The sequence below is a fragment of the Trichosurus vulpecula genome, chromosome 1 (assembly GCF_011100635.1).
Source record: "Trichosurus vulpecula isolate mTriVul1 chromosome 1, mTriVul1.pri, whole genome shotgun sequence".
NCBI classification, from domain to species: Eukaryota; Metazoa; Chordata; class Mammalia; order Diprotodontia; family Phalangeridae; genus Trichosurus; species Trichosurus vulpecula.
The window spans coordinates 244103507-244119455 of record NC_050573.1 but is presented as its reverse complement, the minus strand read 5'-3'; the positions used below and the strand labels follow the sequence as shown (position 1 = coordinate 244119455).

General features: G+C 41.8%; 1 protein-coding gene across 1 annotated transcript in view; it reads right to left on the bottom strand.

Moving 5' to 3' along the window:
- The window catches only part of TTC39C (tetratricopeptide repeat domain 39C), a 115796-nt gene extending 103339 nt beyond the window's left edge, over window positions 1-12457 (bottom strand). The window contains exon 1 of the mRNA XM_036739443.1: window positions 11498-12457. Within this exon, the coding sequence (XP_036595338.1) occupies window positions 11498-11658 (161 nt within the window). The 5' untranslated portion in view covers window positions 11659-12457. The remainder of the gene's footprint in view (window positions 1-11497) is intronic.
- Between the last annotated feature and the right edge of the window lie 3492 nt (window positions 12458-15949).

Genomic DNA, 15949 nt, shown 5'->3' with positions numbered 1-15949 from the left:
TACAAATAAATGCAAAGTAATTAAATAAAAAGAAGTTTGAAAGAGAAGGCACTAGCAGCAGGCAAGACTTTTGCTTTATGCGTCGAAATTATTTAGAAGCTGTAATCTCACAGTACATCCAAGTACTGCAATCCTAAATGGTGTTTTTTTAAAATAGCTGTTTCTAGTTTATCTTATTTCATTATTTGTTTTTCCCACTGAGAACTTTACCTAAGCTTCAGTCATTCAAGTTAAGTGACATAACCTGAAGCATACTCTTCAAGTCAAGGCTAGTTAAACTAGGATCACTTTTCCCCTTTTAGCACTTCTCCTAATTAGGCTAATGCAACATCATTCTGGTCTACAGATATGCCTCATCTACCACCATTAGTTGGCCCTACTATGAGACATACATTCCAAGGGCAAGTTACTTCAAAACTGAGCTGAGCAGACAGGACAGAAACATGACAAATGGGAGAAGCGAAGTCAAATGGGTGAGTCTACTGTAATCTATACAAGCTATACAAAAGCATTTCCCAACATTTTGGTGGGATGTGATTATAAACGCCTTGTAAAACTTTGTTGGTGGGTCCAATCTGGTAGGGCATGCCAGCATCTATTTTAGTTCTATCTCATTATCAAGTCAGACAGCATTTTTAAAGCACTTAGCACAATGTGTGGCACATAGTAGGCACTAAATAAACACTTGTTTCCTTCTCTTCTGCTCTCCTCTTTACTATGAATACAATTCACTGCCATTATCAGTTATCTATGCTATTAAAGCCAAGGCTAACATGAGAAAATGAAATCCAGATTATCCTTAAACTTCATTTACAATTCAATACAAAGAATACTTATTAGGCCTTAAGAGAAATACAGAAACAAATAAGATATGCTTTAAGCTGCTTCCCAAACTTTTCACCAGTGCAACTAAAAAAAAGGAGGAAAATGAAACTGAATTTTCATCCCTTTGTTATCTCCCCTACAAACTCAAAGGGATGCTAACCAACAATACAACGAAATACAATAATCCACAATTTGAAAAGACTACTTAAAAAATCAAAATTTATTGAAAGAATACAAATCAGCAGGAATAAAAATGGTTTCATATATATGAGACACATAGTAGATCACACTATTACTTTCAGGAAAATGCATTCTTTTGCAATTTTAAAAGTATTTCCTCAAAGAGCTTTGTAACTAGGAACTGAATTTCCTTTCCTGAATAATGAAATAGCAGGCAATTTGCCTTCCTTTAGTTTGGGACTAGCCTTAAATACCATGGTTCCATTCATTTGGCTTTATTATTCTTTAAGTCCCAAGAAGAGTTCAGAACTCTTAAATGCCCAATACAACTATCTGAGACAATAACACTTCAACTCTGCATCAAGAGAATCATCCAAAACTCCTTTAGTCTCAATTGTTGTAAACTACAGAAAATCAGCCCAGACCAAAGGTAAAACCTGTCCACGAATGTTCAATCCACCTCTCATATCTTGCCAATTTTACCTTGGCAATGTCTCTAGAATAGGACTCTAATTAGACCTCAAGTACAACTCCCATTAATATTTGTGTTTATGGATGCTGAACAAACAGGCATAGTTCAACACTGACTGTAAAGATCATTGCCCAATTCTTGAAATCTTATGCAATTGTTAGAACCCAACCCAAAAGTCACTGGCTCCCAAAAGCCCCCCACATAGAATCATCACAGAGAACTATTCCACTCAGACTAAGCACTTCACTTTTGCAACCCTCCAATAAACTCAGCACCTATTATCATCACTAAATATGCAATGGATGGCCCTTATTCTCCTCCTAGACAGTAAGCTGCAAGAAGGCAGGGACTAGGTCTTAGCTAATTTTTTCCCTTTCCCAATGCCTGACACAAAAGGTGTTTAATTGTTGACCATAATACTAGTGCTCCTTAGCCTTCTCTTTGTTACTTCAGGAATAATTTCTAGCACAACCGGAAATTTTGATTAATTCCAAAATTATTGGCTCATGGAAGCATACATGTCCAAAGGGTAATCTGACATGGAATATCCGAAGCAAACAGTGTTCCTATGTAAACCGAACCTTTTACAGAACCTGTAGATTTTGGTAATAATGGGGAAGAAAGTCTGGAACACCATTATTCCACTAACAATTCTAGGCTTAGAAAAGCACTCTCTCATACCACCAGATAAACGTGCAGCTAATGACTTTAGCCCACTTCTTTATTCCAGATCTAAATAAAAGAGGTAGGCAAATATATGCTTACTTTATAGGCCACACAGACCTCAAGCTCCTTCTTACATTACATAACAGCTCACAGGAAAAGCTTTTGAGATTCTAAATTCAAAGAAAACAAAACAAATTCAAAGCTAAGATAGTAATTCACTAGAATAAAAGTAATCCTATGCATCCCAGATTAAATTTTAAATTTGGTTTCTTTCCATCCACTAAAAAACAAACTGAATTTGGGTGGAAAGCCACCTCTGTAGCCATCTAGTTCAGTGTGGACTGGAAAGGAATCCTCACTATAATGTAACCATCAAGTGGCCATGTGACTGCTTGACAACTTTCAAGGAAGAGGGAACCTACTACCTCTGAGGCAATCCATTTCACTCACAGACAGCACTAGTTGTCAGGAAGTTTTTCTTCACATCAAGCCTAAACTAGCCTCTTTGCAACTTCCACCCCATTTTTCCTGGTTCTATCCTCTGGGGCCACACAGAACAAGCCTAAATCCTTTTATTAAGTGGATTTGTTCTGTGAAGTTTGGATTCAGTCAAAGTGTGGAACTTGAGGATGTAGAGGGCCACATGTGGCCTTGAGGCCACAGGTTCCCCACTCTTCACCCCAATAATTGCAATGACTTCCTAACTGGTCTCCCTGCCTCAAGTCTATCCCATTCCAATCCTCCTTTCACACAGTGACCAACATTATTTTCCGTAAGCATAGACCTGTGTTAACCCCCTATTTAATTAGCTTCTGTGGCTTCCTGTTGCTTCTAGGATCAAATGTAAACTCATGTTTGGCTTTTAAAGCCCTTCACAACTTGGCCCCAACCTATCTTTCCAACCTCATTATACATTGTTCCCCTTTCCACACTTTGTCCAAAAAGCAGAGACCTCTCCGTTCTTCATCCACGGCACCCCCATTTACCATCTCCATGCCTTTGCATCAACTGTCCCCCGATACCTGGAATGCACTACTTTCTCAGAGTTCCTATTTTCCTTCAAGCTGCAGTTTGTAAGCACCACCTTCTACACTATACCTTCCAGATCTCCACAACTGCTAGTGCCCTCTTTAACCAACTTCTATTTAACTGTCATGTATTTGTTTTGCATTTAATTCAGCACATACTTCTATAAGTAAAGGTTGTTTTTCTCGATGGAATATAGTTTCTTTGAAAGCAGGTGCTCTCATTTTTGGTTTTGTATCCAAGCCCTTAGCAAAGTGCTTGGTACATATTAAGTACTTAATAAACGCTTAATTTATTGTTTCAAATCACTTCTCTTCTAATCTGTCAAAAGTACTGAGTTATAAATTTACCAGCAAGGGAGGCAGGGCCAAATGATCTCTAATATTCCTCTTCGCTGACTTCCAGTTTTGCATCTCCAACTGCTTCTCAGACATCTTGAAGTGGATGTCCTGTAGACATCTTAAACTCAACATGTCCAAAATTAAACTCATAATCTTTTTCCCTAAACTCTCCCCCATTCATAACTTCCCTATTACTGTCAAGGTACCACCAACCTCCCTCTCCCCCAGGCTCGAAACCTAGGTGATCTCCTCAATCCCTATTCTCTCTCACCCTCCATAGCCAATCTGTGGCCAAGGTCTATCCATTTCACCTTTGAAACCTCTCTCAAAGAAGCTCTCTTCTCTCCTCAGATACTGCTACTGTGTTCACCTTCTCATACCTGGACTACTAGAATAGCCTGCTGGTTGGTCTCCCTATTCCAACCCATTCTTCATTCAGCTGCCAAAATGATTCTCCTAAAGAACAGGTTTGACCATACTATCCCCCTACTCAATAAAGTCTATTGGCTCCCTATCGCCTCCAGGTTCTTATTAGTGTTCAAAGCCCTTCAAAACCAATCTACACACACACACCCACCACCCACCACACACACACACACACACACCCTTTCCAGTTTTCTTACACTTATTACTCCCCACCCCCAGTCCTACCCCCTCCTGAGTACTCTTTGACCCAGGGACCTGGTTGTTCCACAGACACTTCATCGCTTAGTTCTAGACATCTTCTCTAGCTATCCCCCATGCTTGGAATACTTTCCATCTGCATCTCCAACTCCTGGCTCCCCTGGCTTTCTTCAAGTCTGAGCTAAAATCCCACCTTCTACAGAAAGTCTTTCCCAGTCTCCCTTCATTCTAATGCCTCCCCTATGTTGATTATTTTCCATTTATCGTGTACATATCTTATTTGTACATAGATATTATTTGCATGGTGTCTCCCCATTAGATTGTGAGCTCCTCGAGGGCAGGGACTGTCTTTTGTCTTCCGTTGTGTCCACAGCACTTACTACAGTACCTGACACAGGCACTTAATAAATGCTTATTGACTGACTTTCAATTCTAAATTCTATGCTTCTACAAAATATCTGAAGGGACAAGCTGGACTGTTCTACTTGGCCCTAGACAGATACACCAGAAGCAACAGCTGAAAGTCACAAGGAAAGTATTTAGGTTTAATATAAGGAAAAAAAACTTCCTAAAATTTAGAGTTATTAAAAAAAATTGAAGGGGCTGCCTCATGAGGCAGAAGGTTAGTCCTCAAAGATCTTCAATTAATAAACCTTTATTTGGCATTGATTATGCAGTTAGAGATGCAAAGGTCACAATGAGTGTTCCTACCTTCAAGGAGATTACATTCTACTGAGGGACAACATTTACACAGAAGTAAATGTAAAATATTTATCCAAATAAATAGAAAGTAACTTTAAGATGGGGAGAAGCAGTAATAACCAAGGAAAATCAGATAAGGCCTCTTGTAGGAGGTGATTAGGTTGAGCCTTGAGAGAAGTTTTGAGTTCTAAGAAGTAAAGTAGACCTTTGATCCAGCAATACCACTGTTAAGTCTATATCCCAAAGAGATCCAAAAAAGGGGAAAAGAACCTACTTGTACAAAAATACTTATAACAGCTTTTTTTTGGTGGTGGCTAAGAATAAGAAATCATTTTCATCAGTTGCTTATCAATTGGAGAATGGCTGAACAAGCTGTGGTATATGATTGTGACAGAACACTATTATGCTATAAGAAATGGTAAGCAGGATGATTTCATAAAAACCTATAAAGACTTACATCAACTGATGCAAAGCAAAATGAGCAGAACCAGGAAAATGCTGTACAAAGTAACAGTAACGACAGCTATTCTCCATAATACAATGATCCAAGACAATCCCAACAGATTCATGATGAAAAATACTATCACCTCCAGAAAAAGGACTGATGTCTGAATACAGACTGAAGCATATATTTTTCACTTTCTTTGTTTTTTTTTTTTTGTTCAAGTCTTCTTGTACAAAGTGATTAATACGGAAATGTTTTATATGATTGCACATGTGTATCCTACATCAAATTGCTTAGAATCTCAGGGAGGAGTAGGGGGGAGAGAGAGGATTTGGACCTTAAAACTTTTTTTAAAAAGTTAAAAACTGTTTTAACAGGTAATTGGGGGGAAAATAAATTATTATTTAAAAAAAAGAAGTAAAGAAGAATGTTCCAGGTAGGGAAGGCAAGCCCAGAACAACAGCAAAGAGACAGGATGTGGAATGTTGAATATCATGTATAGAGAGGAGCAAATAGGCCAATTGGGATGATATGTGATGTGCATGAAGGGAAGTAACATGAGATTAGTCTGAGAAGGTAGCTAGTGGATAGACTGTCCAGGTTTTTAAGGCCAAAATGAAGAGTTTGTATTTTATCCCAGAGGCATAAATGGAGTTTCTTGAACACTGTCTATTCTGTGCTTTAGGGATATCAAATTGGCAGCTGGATGGAAAATAGATTAAAAAAGAGAAAAAAAGCAGGCAGGAAGACCAATTAGGAGGCTACTCTAATAATCCAAGAAGAGGTGATGAGGGTCTCAACTTGGGTAGTGTTCCTATAAGTGGTCAGAAAGGGATTGATATATGAGATGTTATAGTAGCAAAATTAACAAGACTTGCAACTGACTAGAATCACACAAAAGCATGGGACCTGGCATACCATAAGCACTTACATATTTATTAACTAGCTGAGAATCGAGGTTGACTTCAAGGTTGTAAATCTGATTGACTAGAGGAATGGTGAACCCTCAACAATAACAGCAAGGTTAGAAAGAGGTTGGGTTTAGAAGGTTAGTAAAAGATCACCAATGGCTCAGAGCAAAACATAGCCTCTCTTGGAAAAACCATTCCAAAGGCATAGCAAACTGAATAGATATTTGAATGCCTATTGTATACCTATTACTGCTAGGTGTTCAGTGGAGTATCCACAACTTTAAAATATCCCCCTCCCTCTCTCTCAGGTGAAGGTCCTTCTTGTTGACAAGTGAGGCAGCATAAAAGCAACAACAAAATACTTGAAAACCTTAGAGTATCTGTCGGCTGGGGGGTGTTGGAACATGGAGTGCCTTGGAGTGTAAGCCAGGCCTATTGTGTCCTTTACCTCAAAGTAAGTGTGCTTACAATGGGAAACTCAGAACAATAAGGTGTTTATGGAGAACAACATCATGAAGTGAGACAGAAGCAGAGAAAAGGAAAGAGAAAGAACAAGTGTCAAAGACAACCTTTGTAAATTTTGTTTAGGTTTGTCCCTAAGCCAGGAAAGGAGGGAAAAATATTCCACTTCCTCAAGTCCACTTCTCTTGGCTCCAGAACCCAATGTTTGTTAGGCTAGTGCTATTAGTACATGCTGATAGTACTATGGTTTAGATACAAGTTTAAAAAACTTTTGTGGGCTAACCTAGAAACTAACAACCTTTGTTTTATTGTGGGAAAAAAATTCTCGTTACTAGCAACTGACAAACTTTTGTAGGGCATCTATCTACTTGTCCTAACCTCTCTCCCAATCTCCGGCCTTGAATCTCCAACTGCCTTTAGCATATCTCTGACCATCCAGATATCCTACAGACATCTTAAACTCAACATGTCCCAAACTAAATCTGTTATCTTCCCCAGAAACCCTCCTATATTCCTAAATTTCAGATTACTGTGGAAGGTACTACCATCTTCTCAGTAATACAGGCTCATAGCTTAGGAGTCATCCTAGATTCCTCACTCTTTCACCTCTCCTCATCTTCCCATGTCCAATCTATTATCAAGGCCTGTCAATTTCACCTTCATACCTTCTCTTGTATATGCCTCCTTCTCTCCTCTGACACTGGCACCAGTCCAGTGAAGTGTTATCACCTCATGGACTACTTCAATACACTGATAATTGGTCTCCTTGTCTCAAGTCTTATTCCTCTACTATCCATCCTACACTTACCTATCAAAATGATTTCCTAAAGTGCAGGTCTAATCATATCATTCTCCTATGCCCAACAAAGTCCAGTGGCTCCCTTTTACCTCCATGATCAAATATAAATCCTTTGTTTAGCATTCAAAGCCCTTCATAACCTGCCCTCCACCCCCATCTTTACAGTGTTCGCACTTATCACTCCCAAATCCTAACCCCTAACTCACTTGCCAATAAATCTAAAAAGGAGTTAACTTTTTTCCCAAGAGAGTTGGAAAGCTCAGTGGTGTTGGGGGAAAAAACATAGAAAAAGTCATTAATTTGGCCATCACTAATTTGTTATGGGCAGGGATTAAGTTAAAGTTTACCTTTGTCTTTCCATATAGTTGGTAGCTTAACAAATATTTGTTGACTGGAACTAAAGTCTATGTATGAAAAGAAGGCATGTATGACAAGCAAACGAATAGTATAAATAAAAAGATTTCCAGGGTAATGTTTGTCTACTGAAAAGAACATCCTTTTCAAGCACTTTCAAAACATCCATTTAAATACAAATATGTCTGCAATATGCCTATGCCTGGTGAGCTCACTATGGTTAGTGCATTAAGTAAATAACAAACACAAGGTCCTGGGGTTTGAATCCATGGGCCCGGTTAACTTTGCTGTGTTGGATGACCACATATTATGCTCTAAGACAACCAAGAACACAAGACATGGATCACAAAAATCTGTCACCACTAATCAAAAAGCCCCTCAAAGATGGACAAGTAGCCTCTTCTCTCTCTATAGAAGACAGTCTATTATGCTGTTTTTAACTAATATTTTTTAGGCTGGTACATGTAGTGTACTTCCAAATAATAAAACTTCATTAACAAATATATTATGGCGTAGTGGATAAAGACCTAGATTCAATTCCTGCCTCTGACACATCCTGTCAATGTGACAGGAGACAAGTCACTTAACCTCTCAGTGCCTCCAGGCAACTTTCTAAGACCAGAAGTTTGACTGGCACAAATAGAGGGAATTTCCTCCCCAGGAGCTCCTAAACCAATCTATTTGTAGAAATAGATACAAAGCATGATTCAAAAAAAAAAAAGCCTTTATCCTAATTGTCCTGTATAAATTAAGTTAATTACCTACTTTAAACTATTTCCTTTTCTTCATTTCCATGAGAATATACTTCTATAAATAACTATTTCCCACAGGTAAAGATAGCTTTTTTTTTTCCCTTGTTCTAATAGTATGAGTTGCTGGCAGGAAAAGAAGATAACATTTAAATAGCATTCATTTTTAAGTTTGCAAAGTCCTTTATGTACATTATCTCATTTACTCTTCATAACAAAATTATGAGGTAATTATTACAGGTATCATTATCCCTGTTTTACAGAAAAAGAAACTGAGGTACAGAAAAGTGAAATGACTGGCCCGTGGTGACACAGCTAATAAGAAAAAAAATAGAGATCATAGGATTCAGAGCTGAATGGGATCTTCCAGATTGAAATTCCAGGTTCTGAATCCAAGGCCAATACCGTACACCCTACACTGTACTGCTTTCCAGAGAAGCAGTGGTAGGAAGGGGATGGACAGCAACACAAGAATGCAACATGCCAATGTAAACTGAAATCTGCAATTTTCTAAGTTCAGCATCCAAACTGTAATAATTAAAACAGCCTTAAAGACACTGTTTCCTAATGTTAGGTTAGCCAGATAAAATGAAAACCCAATAACCAAGCTGACCAAAATGAATTTTAAGCAAAAGTGTTAGAAAAGTAGCATTGTTGGGAATTATGAAGAGCACTGTGGCTTTCAACATCACAAATCTGATACTTAAAAAAACCAACAGAACATGTAATAAATAGTGACAATATTTTTCAAACTTTTAAAATATTGTTTGGGGAAGCATGAGTGGAGAGGAAAAGGCCAAGGAAGCAGGAACTAAACTATTAAATCATATTAATAGCTTTAATTTTTTACTTCAGACAAAGGCTACCTATCTGCATGTCATTTCCACCAGCAGTGGTTTCCTCACTTTACATCAGTCTCCTCAAATATTTGTTTAAACAAGTCTCTGGATAAAAAAAGTATAATTTGGATGACAGACACACCAATCATTTAAAGATGACCAGAAGAGTTTGCACACCATATAACATATTGTTGGGAAAGGGGCTATCAATGCCATGGGAGAGGAGACAACTACTAAAATTGGCATATGTGAGGTCCTGAATAAATACTATAAAACATAGCATGTGTGCAATTAATTGTTTAACAAGAAAGCCTACAAACAAATGAATCCTTTTAAATAGCCCAGTATACCAAACCTTGCAAGGGTAAAAACCAAACACTGTGAATTCCCTCACTGTTCTGCAACAAGTCATAGTATGGTAACTATAAAACATAGCATGTTGACAATTAATTATTTAACAAGAAAGACTATAAACAAATGAATCTTTTAAAACTGTCACCTTCATTGTCTTTCAAAATAGTGCAGTAAACTTAAACCCGGATGAAAATGAGCTTTGTGTTAAAGAGAAAAAAAAATCTAAAAATGTGACATGTTCACCTAAAAAGTTCATTTGCCTAAAAAGACTTATTCCTTGCCTGGTGAAAACAATGTACCAGTTCCAACTTAGCTGAAGTAATTACTAACACTTCGAGAGATCTAACATCTTTAAAGGCATTATACTGAAATAACATTCTTTAAGTGGACTCATTTGTAATTTTTAGTTATTCTTGAAGATCTTGTAGTAAGTCTATCATGTACTATTACTTCAACCAAACCAAATTTTAATATGCAAAGTGGATGACAGCTGAAACTTTTCAGGAAAGATATTTAACAGTAAATGTGAGTAAAAGACTACTGGGTCTTGTCATCCTTCAAAACATATGCCTACTTGCTTAGCCAGAAAAAAAAAAGATGCTTATAATAAAATGTTCTCCCACCATCTTCAAGGATGTGTCTACGATCCGGCTAACTTTTAGCTATATTCTCTCTATAAAAGCCCAAACGACGAAATCCTGCTTCTTTTTCTTACTCATCATAAAAATCCAATACTTGTTAAGCACCTACTATGGACAAAACTGCTGCAGAAGTTCAGTAAATATCTCCCAAGCTATCTACATAGATGCAGACCAATATATCCTGCAGGTGGAGGGCAGTGTTTTGAGATTTTATATATGTGATATATGTGTGTGTGTACGTATATACATATACACACATATATGTATATACGCACACACACCCCTATTTCTTCCTCCTCTCCTCTTACATTATATATCTTAGGAGAAACAAATTTCTAATACTTTCCAAACTCTTCACACCATATTTTAGGGTGTTTTCAGAAGACTGGGGAGAGATAAAGATACAGAGTTCAGTCTGGTGTCGAATGGCAATTATGTATCTTATCTTCAAAGAGCAGATTTTTTCAGACCACGAAGGTAAAGCGCCTAGAGAAGCTAGAAGTACCCACTAAATAGTTAACGACCAGAGGGAATCCGCAAGCCTTCTACAAATCCTTGCACAACATTGACAAGGAAATGTTCTCTCTCCAAAGCCTAAGCACAACAAGGCAATTCCGACTCAGGTTCCTCCTTCAAGAAGTACTGGTCCAAACATAAAATGATCTCCAAACAAGAAGAGATGAAGAGGGGACACCACGGTGTGAGAGCGGGAAACGAACACGTAAAAAACACATACGGGCACGCATGCCCTCATACCTCCCTGGAGAGGGAAAGAGATGGATGGAAAAAAGCAGCTGCAGAAAGAACTAAGTGGGAGAAGGGAGAGAGCGAGCCAAGGCTAAATACGAGAAGGTAGAAAGGAATCAAGGCTAAATACAGCGCGTCTTCTTTTCGGAAGGGGAGGACGTAGATCAGGTGCGGTGGGCGCAGTGATGGGCAACAATTTGGGAGCGGGAAGGGCTGGACAGAGAGAGCCAGGAAGGCTCGGTGCCCAGCTGCAGGGGCAGCGCCCTGACCCAGTGGAGGGAAATGGAAGAAGAGGGTTAAATGAGCAGTAAAGGAGGAAGAGAAAGCGGGTCCAGAAGATGGGGGGGGGGGAGGTGTCACCTGTATTGTTTGAAGAGCTGGTCGGACTCTCGGAAACCGTTGTTAAGCAGCATGTTGATGCCGGCCAGGGCCAGCTCCGCATCGTGCAGGGGCGCCGCGGCCGCCGAGTCCGGCTCGCTCTCTTCCTCGCGCCGCCGAGGCGGCTGCTGCTGCTCCGACATGGAGGAGGAGGAGGCAGCGAGGGGAGAAAAGGGGAGGGGGGCTCTGAGAAGCCCCAGGGACAAGGGGCACTGGCCCGGAGAAGAGCCTAAGCGGCGGCAGCTGCAGGGGAAGAACCGGGAGGAGGAGCTGGAGCTGCTGCTGTGGAGCCGCTACTGCTGCAGCAACTACTGTGCCTGCAGTTCGTCGATAGGACGTGGAAGCCAAACCCTCGCGTGGCGGCGGCTGCCGCTGCCGCCGGCAATTACTCAGCAGCCGCTTGGGGCCAGCAGGTCTCTCTCCTCTCCCCACGCTCGGAAATCGCGGTGGCACCGAGGTGAAATCCGTTTCCGGGGTGCCTCAGACCCCTCTCCGCCGGTCCCCCGAGGGGCTGCGGCGCCGCCCCCACTTCCTGCAGCGCTCTCCCCTTCTGAAGTCCCTGCTCCAGGCTCAGCCCTCTTCCCCTTCCCCCCGCCCGCTGCCACTCTCCCGGGCCCTCACTGCCGCCAGTCCGCCAGCCCGGGTGAAAAGCTGGCCGTAAGCCTGAGAAAGGCGAAGAGATGAACTGCCCGCCCCCGGGAATCCCACGCGGGGCCGGCCCACTGGGCCCTCCTCCCCGCACGTAGCGGAGCTGCAGTGGCCCGGGCGTCTCAGCCCCCAATCCCAAAGCCACGCCACCGCCCGCTCCAAGCCACTGCCGGGCTGCGGGGTGCACCCGGCAGGTAGCTCCGGCAGAGGGCCCCCCGCTCTCTCCCGCGCCAGCTCTAGGTTTCCTGGAGCCTCGTGCAAGCCTGGCAGCTCCTAAGCAGCACCGGCGAAGACAGAGCACACCGCCCCCCCTCATCCCGGGCTGAACCATCCTGAGAAAACGCGAAGGGGGGGAAGTATGTGGGGACTGAGAAGAATCGCCGATTGGAGAAAAGAAGAACGAGGGAGAGAAGGAAGACGAGTATGAAAATCGAGTCTGAAAAAGAACTTTGGCTATAAACCAAGAAACTCGAGGAAGGATGGGGTACAGAAACAACCTCCACCTGCTGTTCCCCTCTACCCTCAGTGCTTATGTCACATTCCTAGGCCCCAAGTGGCTCATAGGAGCAAGCTCTTTCCCCCTAGTGCTGCTGGTTCCACACACGCCAGCAAGCCTCTTTTTTCATTCTGACAGCTGGGCTCCTCCCTCTCTCTACAGCAGCCAATCCCTAGGGAGGAGGGAAGAAAGGGGAGGGGCAAGCAGCTCGGGCACGTGGGGGCTTCCTGCCAAGGCGAAGGCTCGTTGCCTCTAGCTTTGTTAGGGGTTGCTGAGCTCCGTCCATCTCTGAGGCCACGTTTGCTTCCTGGGAGTGCCCCAAAGGTGTCACGACCCGGGAGGGTTCTTCTTCCTCTCACTGGCTCTTAGAAGCATGTAGATCCTGCCTGTTTTTTTTTCTTTGTGCACTTTAGGATATCTTGAAAATGTAAAATTGAAAACTCCGAAGACCAGAAAATTCCCTTACTGTTCAGAAAAAAAAGTAGAAAAGCAGAAGGGAACGACAGTCATTCTGCCTACACGGCTTCACCCTCTCCACCCACATTCCCCCCTCTCCCCCGCTCCCCTTTCCTAGGTCCATTTCTACTCATTAATTTACCCTGGTGCTTTTGGAAGAGCCTATTCATTCAGAGAGAAGACAAGTTGGGACGTGGACTACACAACAAAGTGGGTCAACGGTTCAAGAGGCATCAGGGTTTGACCTTGACACCATATTCCATGTCACTGCCGTATTCCATGTAGTCTTGATTTGCCAATTAGTTTGTAGGCTCAGATTTAGAGCCCAAAGGGACCTCAGTCTAATCCAGTCCCCTCATTTTACTGATGAGGAAACTGAGGCCTAAAATTATTTACCCATGGTCACCCAGACAGTACAGTCTAGACTAGGGGTAGGCAACCTTTGGCCTTGAGGCCACATGTGGCTCTCGAGGTCCTCAAGTGTGGCATTTTGACAGTCCAAGTTTTACAGAACAAATCTTTTTATTAAGGGTGTTTGTGAAGTTTGGATTCAAAGGGCCACACTTAAGGACCTAGAGGGCCACATGTGGCCTCAAGGCCAAAGGTTCCCCACCCCTGGTCTAGAGGTAGGATCTGAACTGAGGCCTCTTTCCATTACTCCATACTCCTTTGCAGCCCTCCCAGGTTACTGGTAGCCTATTTGGACTTCTATTTTCAAGTCCTCTAAGAATTTAATTTGTGCCATATGGTGCTTTGCAAGTCTTTTAAGGGCTTGGGTTTTTGGTTTGGGCTTGTGCATGTGTGTGTTTTCATCAAAAGCTATGATTTCATCTCTTTAAAGAAACTGCCTCTATGGATCCAGATCAGTGATTCAAGTTATAATTTCTCAAAATCCTAGGAAAAGAGCAGAAAAGTTACCTTAGAAGCGAGTCAGTCCAACTCTCTCATTTTATGGTTGAGGAAACTGAGGCCCAATGAAGTTAAGTGACTTGCCCTGGGTCTAATGTGTAGTAAAAGTAAGAGAAACATTATTGAGAGCCTGCTATGTGCCAGGCACTGTGCTAAGAGGATACAAATAAGAAAGAACAGGAGCTTATAATCTATCAGGGGAAGACAATACATAGAAGGAAGCTGAAAAGGAGGGGGAACAGGGTACCATGTACAGTACAAGGGTATGACATGATAAAATGGAGTCAAAACCAAGCAGAGCACTTGGGGACAAAAGAGATGTCGGGCATTTTAAATCCTCTTTCAAGGGAGGCTGTAGGAGGAGGATTTTGCTCCAGCCTCCAGCCTTCCAATCTGAGAGGCAGAAGCAACTGAGGGTGCTGAAGAAGAATGGATTGCACAGCTGAAAGAATCTCCAGTTTTCTGGTGATGAGTTTATCATGTGTGGAGCATCGTGAAGATAATGATTGAATTGGAACCAGGCAGAGTAGCAGGTGGCAAATGAAGGATCAGAAGTAGCATTTGAGTTCAGGTGCTCACTCCAGACCCAGGAATCTGTGTTGTACACTGTGTCGTACACTGAAAAAGGCCCATGGTCCTCGAGCCTGTTCATGTCAGAGGCAGGATCTGAATCTAGGTCTTTCTGACTACTAGTAGCAAATGAAGCAGAGCTCTCCCTAAAATGGCAACTCAAAATATATAGTCTATTGTTTCAATAAACCTAAGGTCGGACAGCCCCGATCTAGACAATGAACAAAACAAACCAAGCCCTGATTTGTGGATTCCCACGAAGTAAATGCTAACACTGAAATTTTAACAATTGTAGCAAACCTCTGACTTTAAGGATACAAAGTACTTTTCCCTACATTAGGTCATTTGATCCAACGCCTAGCACATAGCAGGCACTAATGGAATTGTTACCCGGTGGGTGAGGTTGTGCAAGTATTATCTCAGTTTTATAGGTGATTGCTATAAATGCCCAAACACCTGGTATGATGTCATTATGGGTGTGTGGAGCACCTGGGGCAGAATCCCAAGTTTGCCCTTTCCTCCCAAGAATCTTGGGCAAGTCACAACCTCTCTAAACTTGACTTTACTAATGGTTGGGTTTTTTTAAAGCAGGGGTTAGACTGAACAACTTTTAAGACCCCTTCCAGCTCTAAATATATCATTATATGGTATATGCTCCTATGATTATCAATCACTCCCCTTCCTCCCCTCCCCCTGCCCAGATCCTGCCATATGCTAGTCAGGGGGGAACTTTCTGCCTCAAGGCCACAGGTTCCCCAACCCTGTTAAATAGGCAGTAGGAGTACAAAGAGATCCAAAAATAGTCCCTCTCCTACAGAAGCTTATAGTTTGGAAAGACCAGCCATAGAGACGTACGAGATGTATGGAGCAGCTATGATTGGCTCTCACTACTACTGTATCCCATTACTTCTGGTAGGAGACTGTCGAGCGCATATTTTATTTTGCAATAGATTATTCTCTAATAGTGTGGGTCAAAAAAATTCTGATCCATAACAAAGGGTAACTGAGGCAGAGCTTGGAGCACAACCAATTTATTAGGAAGACTGGCGGTCCCTAAGCAATTAGATCCAAGACATTCCTCACAGCCATGCCTCTGCTCATCAGCAAGGGGGTTTTATAGACCTTGGAAGGTCTGTAAAAGTAGAAAGAGGAGTTAAAATTCATGATTGGTCACCTTCAGTATCTGTGAACTCCTTTGATTGGCTAAGGGAAATGTCCATCAATCACTAAACTTTTTATCACACTTTGTCAGCAATATTCAGGAGCTTTCCTCAGCGTCAGCAGTACTCTGGGGTTTTCCACAAGCTGTAAGACTTGTAAGAACATTTAATGTCGATGAATGAGGAAAGTAAACT